General features: G+C 45.2%; 1 protein-coding gene across 2 annotated transcripts in view; it reads right to left on the reverse strand.

Annotated features, from left to right (window-relative positions):
- ANAPC2 (anaphase promoting complex subunit 2) overlaps window positions 1–12,431 on the reverse strand; it is a 139,669-nt gene that overhangs the window by 82,325 nt on the left and 44,913 nt on the right. For both annotated transcript variants that reach the window (XM_033960663.1, XM_033960664.1), the window contains exon 5: window positions 7,581–7,755. In XM_033960663.1, the coding sequence (XP_033816554.1) occupies window positions 7,581–7,755 (175 nt within the window). The remainder of the gene's footprint in view (window positions 1–7,580; window positions 7,756–12,431) is intronic.

Genomic DNA, 12,431 nt, shown 5'->3' on the forward strand with positions numbered 1-12,431 from the left:
AGACTGTAAAAGGTGGATCCGACACTAGTGCATGTAGCTCACTGACCCTCCTGGCAGAGGTTAGAGCAATAAGGAAAAGCACCTTCCAAGTGAGAAACTTGAAAGAAGCAGTAGCCAAGGGTTCAAATGGAGGCTTCATTAAAGCGGAAAGAACTACATTAAGATCCCAGACAACAGGAGGGGCTTTAAGAGGAGGTTTCAGATTAAAAAGACCCCGCATGAACCTGGACACCAAGGGATGAGCTGAGAGGAGTTTTCCATGGACTGGCTCATGAAAAGCTGCTATAGCACTAAGATGGACTCTGATTGACGTGGACTTGAGGCCAGAGTTTGACAAAGAAAGGAGATAACACTGCACAACAAAGTTTTTGCTTCCTGAACACTGCTGGGTGTTTCTTATAGAATTTTGGGTGCTGATCATGAATATTACATCAAAAATTACCCATCACGTACCATTTCAGAGAAATCTTCAATTTTGTCGTGATTTTTTCTTATATTTGGATGCAAACAATTTTTTCTCCCATAAGTGTCTTATCAACAACGGTTTGTGCCGCCTGGGTATGTCCATGCATAAAATCTAGCCAGGTTGGAAGCTGTTTTATGGAAGATGACATCCTGGGCATGTCTGGGCAGGTCTGAACGAGCTTGCGCTGTCTCACCATGCTATAATGGTGGCTTCCATACACCGATCCTGCTCATTTGGTTAATATAGATAGTCCGTGTGTGTATATAGTATCAGTATAGTAAAGTATAGTAGTATAGTAGCTGTAGCAATATAACAGTAAGTAAGCTTGATGCTATAGACGTTTTGGTGTCGGGCAATATGTCTCGTCGGTGTCGTAACAGCCGCGACACATTCTGCTATATCTGTGGGGAATATACACTTACGCCTCAGAGACGTTCGATGACTGCCCTTGTAAAGAAAGCCTATCATCTGTATTTTGGCTGCAAAATAGGTGATCAAGACAAGCAATGGGCGCCTCACATTTGCTGTGCGACATGTGCTGTTAGTCTGAGAGCCTGGCTCAGAGGTACTCGAAAGACGATGCCATTTGCTGTTCCGATGATATGGCGAGAACAGAAAGACCATGTGACGGACTGTTATTTCTGTTTGACTAATGTGTCTGGTTTCTCTGCCAAAAACAAGAAGTCAATTGAATATCCTAATCTGCCTTCAGCAATGAGACCCATGCCACATGATGACAGTCTTCCAGTTCCGAAACCACCAGAGGATTGGACCTTAGACGAACCAGATGAAGAAACTGCAGTGCAGGGTTCTAACAGTGACATTGACCCGGATTTTGAACCATCCTCATCAGGCGATCCACATCTGATAACACAGTCCGAATTGAACGATTTGGTCAGAGATTTGGGTCTGTCAAAAGCAAAAGCTGAGCTGCTAGGTTCGAGACTGCAGGAATGGTGTTTGCTATCACCAGGTACGAAAATTTCTGTGTTTCGAGACCGGCATCATGATATAACCAAATTTTTTGCACAAGTCGACAGTCTCTGTTTCTGTTGTGACATTGAAGGATTGTTCTCGGTCTTTGGTTGTGATCACAACCCGGTAGAGTGGCGTCTTTTCATTGATTCGTCAATGTTAAGCCTGAAAGCTGTTCTGTTGCACAATGGCAACGTTTATCCTTCAGTACCTGTTGGCTATGCAGCACATATGAAAGAAACATATGAGAATATGGAAATGTTACTAAAGTATGTCCAGTATACCAGGTATAACTGGAATATCTGTGGAGACCTCAAAGTCGTTGCTCTGTTACTAGGACTGCAGCTTGGCTATACAAAGTACTGCTGTTTCATCTGCGAATGGGACAGCCGAGACAGAGAGTCGCACTATTCTAGAAAGAACTGGCCACTCCGTAAAAAGTTAGTTCCAGGACAGAAAAATGTAGCACATGAATCGCTTGTTGACCCGACAAAGATATTTTTGCCTCCTCTTCACATTAAACTGGGACTCATGAAGAATTTTGTGAAAGCAATGAACAAGGAAGGGGAAGGTTTTCGTTATTTAAGACAGATGTTCCCAAGAATAACTGATGCCAAGATCAAAGAGGGTATTTTTGTTGGCCCCCAGATCAGACATGTTATGAGTGACAAGCGATTTGAAGATCTGTTAGTTGGGCCGGAAAAAATTGGCTGGAAAGCCTTGAAAGACGTTGTTGACAATTTTCTGGGCAATTACAGAGCCCCAAACTACATTCAGCTGGTAGACAAACTTCTCAAAGCATACAAGAGAATGAAGTGCAATATGTCACTCAAGATTCATTTCCTCCATTCACACTTGGACTTCTTCCCCGCAAATCTCGGTGCTGTGAGTGACGAGCACGGTGAAAGGTTTCATCAAGACATAGCTACGATGGAGAAACGATACCAGGGCAATTGGAATCCGTCAATGCTTGCCGACTATTGTTGGATGCTACAACGTGATGCACCAGACACTGAATATAAAAGAAACTCGGGAGCAAAACACTTTTAATTCTGTTTCATTTAGTCGCTTGTGCGAAACGTAAACTTTACTGACAATAAAATATATAGTCAACATAAAAATGTCTATTTCTCATAGTTCTTACGTGATGCAGTAAAACCAAAACCATATTTGAGCATACCAAGTTGGTACCTGTCATAATCACCAAAAACTTTTCAGGAATCAAGACTTAACCAAAAAATTGTTGTGCAGTGTAATCCAACAAGGTCTCCACTGCAAGGGAAGTGGGATCATAATGATGACGAAGACACCATGAAGAAAACCGTGTCCACTTCTGATGGTAACATTGAAGAGTGGCCGGTTTCCTGGAGGCATCCAGAATTGAACGAACAGGCTGAGACAAGAGTGTATCATGAGAAGTCAGCCCGAGAGATACCAAGCTGTCAGGTGCAGAGACTGTAGGTTGGGATGTAGAAGGGTCTCCTGATGCTGAGTAAGCAGAGAAGGATACAGAGGCAGAAGAAAAGGTTCCCTGGAACTGAGTTGAAGTAGAAGGGAGAACCAATGTTGCCTGGGCCACCTCGGAGCAATCAGAATCATGGTTGCTTGATCCCTCTTGAGTTTGAATAGGGTTCTCAACATGAGAGGCAGAGGAGGAAAAGCGTACAGGAACAGATTGGACCAATCGAGGAGAAAAGCATCCGCTGCCAGACGGTGAGGAGAGTAGAGTCTGGAGCAGAATAGGGGCAGCTGATGATTGTGAGGAGCTGCAAAGAGGTCTATCTGAGGAGTGCCCCACTGAGCGAAGATGGATTGTAGAGTTACAGGATCGATTGTCCATTCGTGAGGCTGGAGAATTCTGCTGAGCTTGTCCGCTAAGGAATTCTCCTCTCCCTGAATGTAAATAGCTTTCAGGAATAGATGGTGACTTATGGCCCAAGTCCAGATCTTCTGGGCTTCCTGGCATAAAAGGCGAGAGCCCGTCCCACCCTGCTTGTTGATGTAGTACATCGCAACTTGATTGTCTGTGCACAACAGGACAACTTGAGGAAAGAGAAGATGCTGGAAGGCCTTGAGGGCATAAAACATCGCTCTGAGTTCCAGGAAATTGATGTGACGCTTCTTTTCCTGGGCAGTCCAAAGTCCTTGAGTCTGGAACTCGTTCAAATGAGCTCCCCATGCATAAGGAGATGCATCGGTGGTGATGACGAGTTGATGAGGAGGTTGATGGAACAGAAGACCTCTGGATAGATTTGAGGATACCAACCACCATTGTAGAGACTGACGAAGAGATGACGTCACAGATATGTGACGTGAGCAAGGATCCGTCGCTTGGGACCACTGGGTAGCTAGTGTCCATTGAGGAGTGCGCAGATGAAGACGTGCAAGGGGTGTGACATGAACTGTGGAGGCCATGTGACCCAAGAGAATCATCATTTGCTTTGCTGTGATGGAACGCTGTGGAAGCACCTGCTGACATAGAGATTGAAGCGTTTGAAGACGGTTGGACGGCAGGAACGCTCTCATGAGGACTGTGTCCAAGACAGCTCCTATGAAATGAAGTCTCTGAGTGGGGATGAGATGAGATTTGGGAAGATTGATCTCGAACCCCAAAAGTTGAAGAAACCTGATGGTTTGGTTGGTGGCCAGGAGAACAGTCTGAGATGTATTGGCCTTGATTAACCAGTCGTCCAGGTAAGGAAAGACCTGAAGGTGGTGAGAGCGTAGAAAGGCAGCCACCACAATCAGACATTTGGTGAATACTCTCGGAGAGGAGGCAAGACCGAAGGGTAGCACCTTGTATTGGTAATGACAACGATTGATCATGAAGCGTAGGTATTGTCTGGAGGCCAGATTGACCGGTATATGAGTGTATGCTTCTTTGAGATCGAGAGAACATAGCCAGTCGCCTTGATTTAGAAGAGGATAAAGAGTGGCTAGAGAAAGCATTTTGAACTTTTCTTTGACCAAACATTTGTTGAGATCGCGGAGATCTAGAATGGGTCTGAGATCTCCTGTTTTTTTGGGGACTAAAAAGTAACGGGAGTAGAATCCCTGTCCCTTTTGATCTAGAGGAACCTCCTCTATGGCGTTCAAAAGTAGAAGGGATTGAACCTCCTGGAGAAGAAGGAAAGACTGAGTGTGCGAAGCAGACTCTTTTGGTTGACTTGGAGGAGGTAGAGTCTGAAAGTTGAGAGAGTAGCCGTGGTGGATGATGTTCAGAACCCACTGATCTGACGTGATAAGTTCCCAACGGCTTATGAAATAAGAAAGGCGTCCTCCTATAGGCTGTGGAAGTTGGATAGAAGGAAGAAGACTGGCTATGTTCTGGAGAACCAAGTCAAAAGGGTTGTGTAGACTTTTGTGCAGGGGTAGGTTTTACCCCTGCTGTTGTTGCTGAGGTTGTCTAGCAGCTGGTCGCTGTTGCCTCTGACGTCTAGGTTGTTGTGCAGTTTGAGGCAGAGGACGAGCCACAAATCTACATTGGTAGGTAGATTGTGGACGAAAGGGCCTGGTTGGTGGAGGCTTCTTAGTTTTAAGAAGCGTGTCCCATCTGGTCTCATGAGCCGATAGTTTCTGAGTAGTGGAGTCCATGGAATCTCCAAACAGCTCATCCCCTAAGCAAGGTGCATTGGCTAGCCTATCCTGGTGATTAACGTCCAGTTCTGAAACACGAAGCCAGGCTAGCCTTCGCATGGCCACTGACATGGCTGTGGCTCTGGAGGTCAGCTCGAAAGTATCATAGATGGATCTTACCATGAATTTTCTGAGCTGTAAAAGAGATGTACAAGTGTGGTGAAAAGCAGACTTTTTCCGATCAGGAAGATATTTCTCAAAAGCAGTGAGAGTTTGTATTAGCTGCTTAAGATAGAAAGAGAAATGGAATGCATAATTTCCTGATCTATTTGCTAACATAGCATTTTGGTATAGCCTTTTACCAAACTTGTCCATAGATTTGCCCTCTCTGCCAGGAGGTACTGAGGCATAAACACTAGCCCCTTTGGACTTTTTTAAAGTGGACTCAACTAAAAGGGACTCATGAGGTAGTTGGGGCTTGTCAAACCCAGGGATAGGAATGACCTTATACAAGGAATCCAACTTTCTAGGAGCTCCAGGAATAGTTAAAGGGGATTCCAGATTCTTATAAAATGTCTCTCTCAAAATATCATGGAGAGGTAACTTAAGGTATTCCTTTGGAGGCTGGTCAAAGTCCAAGGCATCAAGGAAAGCCTTGGATTTCTTTGACTCAGCCTCCAAAGGAATGGAGAGAGAGTCACACATTTCCTTCAAAAATGAAGAAAAAGAAGATACTTCTGGTCTTGAGGAGGCTCCTAAAACAGACGGGTCCTCATCACCAGAAGAACATTCTCCCTCCGAAAGAATAGGATCCTCCGAGTCACCCCATAAGTCAGGGTCTCGAACCTGAAAACTCCGGTCTCGAGACTCTGGAGTGGAAGGCTCTAGATGCCGGGACTTGCGAAGAGACTTCCCCGACCTGCCTGATTCGGTACCGGGAGATGTCACAGTACGCACTGGAGCCGAAGTCTGTACAGCTTGATGGTGAGCTCTCGGCTCCGGCGCCAGAATCGGCATGGAGACCGAGGAAACCGACTGTACCGGTACCGATATAGTGGACGTCGATAAAATAGGACGGTCCACTATCGGTACCGGTGGCTCAGACCGGACTGGTACCGGTAAATTCGATGCCAGGGCTGGAGGTAGGAGGTGCTGTAGCTGTTCTTTAAGTTGTGCCTTCAGAACAGCAGCTATACGCTCCTCAAGGGAAGGCACCGGTACCGTCTTTTTCTTTAATGGTACCTGCGGTGCCGCTCTACGCTCCGAGGATGAGGATCCCGATGTCGAGGGGCTCACCTCTATTGGAGCGGAGCGCTTCCGTGGGCGCCTCGAGGTCGGCAGGATTGGACTCGCTGCCATCGAGACCGGAGGACGCTCCAACGGGGAAGGCTTCTTAGCCGGCTTACCTGGAGTCGACACCGCCGCGGTATCGCGTGGTGTCGATGTGGGTGCCGACTGTGCCGGTGCCGATGTCGGTGTCGAATCAGACATTTCGGCACCAAACAATAATTTTTGTTGAATCTCTCGATTTTTAAGAGTTCTCTTTTTTAAAGTTGCACAGCGGGTGCAGGTTGACGCTCGATGGTCGGGACCAAGACACTGGAGACACCAATTATGAGGATCAGTTAGTGAAATTGGTCGTGCACACTGCTGGCACTTTTTGAAGCCGGGTTGGGGGGGCATGAATGTAAAAACGGCTTCAGCCAAATCGAAGGCCGAGGCCTCAATGGTGGCTAAAGGCCCCGCCGGGGCAAAACCGAAAAACAGGCAAAAAAACAAAATGTTTTTTTTTTTTTTTTTTAAACAAAGAAAATAAAGAAAAAAGGAAAGGAAATAAGATTTCCTCAAAAAGTTTTCGCGAGCGGGAAGTTTACAAAAAATCCTCTCACAACAGCCGTTGAGAGAGACGCGTCTTCTTAGCTCCGCGGAAACTAAGAAACTGGGGACCGCGCGCCTCTGTCGGGCGGGAAGGCACTCGCGCGTGCGCGGTGCGGCCTACCAGAACTTTCTAAGTTCTTAGAGTGCAATCACTCTAAAATTGTCCGTACCGGGGCTCCGTCGGTGCCGTCACCCATCAGTCAAGAATAGCTGCCTGCTTGTCCTGGGATAATAAATGCTTTTAATAAGAAAGTTTAGCAGGAATTAAGTGGTAAATTTGAGATAAGCTCTTTAGGAATTAGCCTCTCTGTGGAGATCTGACATTAACATAGGACTTAAATGAGAAACCAAGGTGGCAAGGGAGCCCCTTCTGGTGATGCAGACAGGTCGTGACCTGTTTGGGCCGCCGCGGGAGCGGACTGCCGGGCAGGATGGACCTATGGTCTGACCCGGCGGAGGCACTGCTTATGTTCTTATGTTCTTAACTATCACTCCAAATGAGGAACTAAATCAGCCACTGTAAAAGCACTGTGCATTTTTGTTTCAGTTTCCATTAGCTGAGGTCCATGTGTGTGTAGGCTATATTGCTTGGAGGTAAAATAAGGTCCAAAAAATGCAAATTAAATCTAAAATCCAAATCCAAATGGCACCTCTGCCTTTTTGTAAAGGGGTACATAGTGCTCACCTCTGATAATGCCAAATAACTCTTCAATGCGCATGTTAGCATAGATACGATAGAAGAAGCGCTGCACGTGGCAACGCCAGCGTCTCAAGGTACTGCTGGCCTCAGATGACATGGGTATGGCATTTCTGTCCTGCAAGAACACGTTGCTGAGCCAACCAATCACCTTCTCTATCCACTATAGAAAGAGAGAACAAGAATTTCATGTTAAGGGATCCATAAGCAGTAACAGGAAATGCTTTATGGTGCTTGCTTTTGTAGCACAATGCTAAAGTAACAAGATTTGCCTTCACCCCCTACCCTTATGATTGAAGGTAATAAATAAAAAAATAAGGTGACACCTTTTTTATTGGACTAACTTAATACATTTTTGACTAGCTTTTGAAGGTAGAACCTTAGTCAAAGGCTCACAAAATCCCTGTGGGTAGATATGGAAAGTAGACAGAAAGCTAATTGTAGCATTACAGATTCCTTTCCTTTCCCTCCAAGATCACAGTAGCAGTGGGGGCATATAGGTGAAACTGAGGCGCAGATTCTCAAAACTTTAACGCCATCGCTAAACTGTTTTCTGGCAGTTTAGCCTGTACGCAGTTTAGCAGCAGATAATCAAAAGTGATATTTCCCTGCATACCTCTCTGCATAGGCCGCACCCATGTATAGGCTGCAGAAAAGGGTGGCCTATGTTTAAAAAATGGAAGATGGTACTAGCCCCAGCTTATCTTCCGGTACCTCCACTGCCTTTTAAAATCTTCTCCCCCCCACCCCACCCCCAGTATCTTTTTCAGAGCCCCCTGGACGACGAATCTTTAGTGGTGCAGGGCAGCCACAATCTCTTCGGCATCCAGCCTGCCCCCGCACCGCCCGCTGAATAGGCGACGTCAGCTCTCACTGGACTTGCAAGAACTGACGTCAGCCACTCAGTCAAACGGTGTGGGGACAGGCCGGATGCTGAAGAGATCGTGGCTGCCCTGCACTGCTGGAGATTCACCATCCAGGGGGCTCTGAAAAAGGTACCGGAGGGTGGGGGGATGATTTACAATCGCTGCATAAGCCGCCCCTTATAACTAGGTCGCACCCCATAAACAGGTTTGTAAAAGCCAGGTATAGGCCACAGCCTATATATGGGGAAATACGGTATCTCTGTCTTTAGCAAGATTTCTAGTAGTCTCTGACACTGACATGCAAATAGGCACTTCAACATTGAAATGAGCCCTCCAGTGGATTCTTAAAAATGCTGAGATAATTTCAAAAAGCGGCAACGGCTTTTGGCGACATAAATAAGCGATTGATCCAGGGGTGCTAGTCAGTGTCACAGACTGCTAGAAAGCCCCTGTGTTGTGATGCAGTGGGAGAGATGCCCATTCTCTCTGTTGCATCACAACACTACTTCCCAGCAGCAGCGGCAGCAAACACCTCCCCCCCCCCCCCCCCCCCGGAATGGTGGTGACACCCAATCCCCTGCAGCGGGAGAGATGCCCATACTCTCCTGCTGCCCTAAAATCAACACTGCGATACAATGTGATCCTCCCCATGCAGCGGGAGAGATGCCCACACTTTCCCGCTGCCTAAAATCTCCGCTGCGACACAACCTGGTCCACTCTCCCCCACTGGCAAGTCACCCCCCTCCCCCGTTTCCACCGTCTCATTCCCTCTTATCTCAAATAGATAACCCTGAGGGACAAAGACTCCCTCCTCCCATCTGCCTGTGTTGTCTAAAATGGGCCTTCCCCTCCCCAGTGCATCTTGGGATGCACTGGGGAGGGGCCTGAGGCTCTGATTGGCCCAGGTTGTATAAGACCCCTTCTATGGGAAGGGCCTTAAACAACTTGGGCCAATCAGAGCCTCAGGCATCTCCCCGGATGCACCGGGAAGGGTCCTAAGGCTCTGATTGGCCTGGACACCCCATAGTGTCCATGCTCTGTGAAGTTGCAGTCCGGCACCACAGGACTGCGTCCTTTCTTATGACAGGGGACCACCGGGAAAGGGACTGAAGGCACTGAAGCCACCGAGAAATGAACTTTAAGTGAAAAAATAAGAAATAGAAACAGAGCAACTGCAAAAGACTTTTGCATGGACTGCTTTCAAAAAGTGAAACTGGATTTAGCTCTAAGGCTGTGCTCAGAAAAGTTATGCATTTCTGTAATACCCGGATTGCGGGTTAGGTTTGAACACCTAGCATATGGAATCTGGAAGGGACATAACAGAATGGTGGTTATGTAGGGGGAAAGGGAAATTTAAACATATCTACATCCCAATTTAAAATCCTCAAACAAATGTCCCTTGCCCAAAGCATGCTGTACCATAGGTTTGCCAGCAACTGTCCTTTTGACTGGATTGATTTCTTAATATATTGCAATTTACAAAAGTATTACGTACAATTATACAAATCAATGCAAAAAAAAGCCCCCACAAAATATAAAATTGCTATAAACTTCTCAGTTTCATAAACCTTCAGTCCCCACAACCTATCAAGAATGAAACCATTTAAACAATAAAGTTTTGTGCATTTTTGTGTTCTATAATACTTTTATTGAAAGAAAGCTTGGTCTTACCTATATAAAATCAATATCTGTTATCATCTCTAAATCTTTGGGATTATATATACAATTGGCATTCACTCAATATCTATTATCATAACTCAATATCACTTGTTATTCTATAAATACTAGATTGTAAACTATAGTGTAAACTATAATGTGTAATATGCTCAGTGACCTCCACCGCAGTCATATCTCTTGGATATAGGACCCAGATTTAAAGGAACCATCGGCACACATTTATTTTCCACACATTTCTACATCAAAGTTCAATTTATCTAAGATAGCTCAACGTTATTTCTTTTGTGCTTATTAACTCTAAGTGTGGAAACAATGAAATGCACTTATCTGTGTGCTATGAGTTCCGTCGATTGAAGGCGTCTCTAAATCGGATCTTCACCAACACCCCTATTATCAAAATGAAATGAATTAAAATATACAATCTTTGTGATGTTCAATCATTCTTCTAAATCATTCTTATGATCCAGTTATATTTCTCCATAGTCCAATAACCAGCTATCCTCTATAGCATTTAATTGAAGCAGAGCTTCTACTTCTCAAAGAAGGGACGTCTGCTGAGGATTTGAAGATGGCTCTCTTGGAGGATGATTTGGAGGTATGGTAAGAAAAAGAAGAGAGTAACCTCCCTTGATTACTTTGAGAACCCAGGAATCCGCTGTAATCAGGGTCCAACGCTGGTAATAAATTTGCAGACGACTTCCAATTGGTTGAGGAAGAGGCTGAGATAAAGGAACAGCCTGAGTAGGCTTTTGAGGAGCTGCTGATTGAGGCTTCTGAGAGCGCTGCTGTTTCAGCTTTTTCTGAGGAGGTTGTCTAGACACAGGTTGTTCAGCAGTTTAATGCTTTTGATATGAATAAGAAGGTTTGATCGACTGTCGTGAAAATCGAAGGCTTTGTCTTTGGCTTGACCAAAGAATCCCATTTATGTAGCTGCTTCAATGGAATCCCCAAACAGCTCATCTCCCAGACAATTAATATTGGCTAATTGATCCTGAAGATTAACATCCATATTAGAGACTCTTAGCCAAGCCAGGCATCTCAATGCCATAGACGTAGCTGATGTTCTAGATGACATCTCAAAGCATCATAGGCTGACCTTGCTATACAGTCATGTGAAAAAATTAGGACACCCCCATGAAATATTCAGTTCTTTCTTAAGAAATGTTCACATATCGATGTCAAATCTTTTTTTAAATTTATCTCTGGAAAAGAAAGTGATGTAATTGCAGGTAAACAATAAAAATTGTCCTTGATTTACTCATGAAACAAAAGATATCCACAAAAAATATGTATTCTAATTGAGGAATAAATTAGGATACTCCCACATATCCTCCCACTTAAAGTAGCTCAAATCACACACAGGTGTATCACTTCAGGTGCATATGATTAGAACATTGTTACTCAGCATTTTAAAGGTTTGCCCTACTTAAACCTCAGACATTTACTATATTTTTCGCTCCATAAGATGCACCTTAGATTTAGAAGAGGAAAACAAGAAAAAAAATTCTGAACCAAATTCTCCCTGCCAGGCTCTGCACCCAACACCATACTCCTTGTCAGGCTCTGCACCCTGTCCCCCCTCCCTGCCAGGCTCTGTACCCTGTCCCCTTTCTTGTGGTCTACTGGTAGGCCAGAACAGGGCACAGGGAGGGCAGGCCTAGTGGTTGGCTGGCAGGTCTAGTGGCAGGCAGGCTAGCCTAGTGACAAGCAGGCTGGCCTAGTGGCAGGCAGGCAGGCCTAGTGACCTAGTGACAGGTAGGAAAGCAGGCCCCATACCCCCCTGTACCCCCCAGTACCTTAAATCATCCCCAATGTACCTCCAGTACCTTTTTTAATCATACCCCTCCCCATACCTTTTAAAATCCCTCCCTTAGACGGCTGTCTTGGTATTTTAAACATCCCCCCACCCCTGGTACCTTTTAAAATCCCTTCCTCTCTCGTTAGCTGTCTCCTCTTATTTCCCAGCCAGTGTCACACAGATCAGAAGAGCATGGAGGTCAGGAGCAAAGCTTTCTGCACTCCCACTTGGGCCTGTGCTACTTTCTGAATGGCTGTGGTCAGTTCTTGTGAGTCATCCTAGACAACAGAGGCATCACTCCTATCGGGATTGCATGCGGCTTTTGCAAGAGCACAACATCCGATATCATATAAAAAGTGTATCACATAAATTTATACAATTTCATTGAGTACACACTTGATATTCCTTCATGCATCACTGTAAATACAACATATCATTATATAATCCTTTACTATAATGTTGAAAAAGTATATAATACTTAATAAGTATACCAACTAT

Source organism: Geotrypetes seraphini, chromosome 10, assembly GCF_902459505.1.
Source record: "Geotrypetes seraphini chromosome 10, aGeoSer1.1, whole genome shotgun sequence".
Classification (NCBI taxonomy): Eukaryota; Metazoa; Chordata; class Amphibia; order Gymnophiona; family Dermophiidae; genus Geotrypetes; species Geotrypetes seraphini.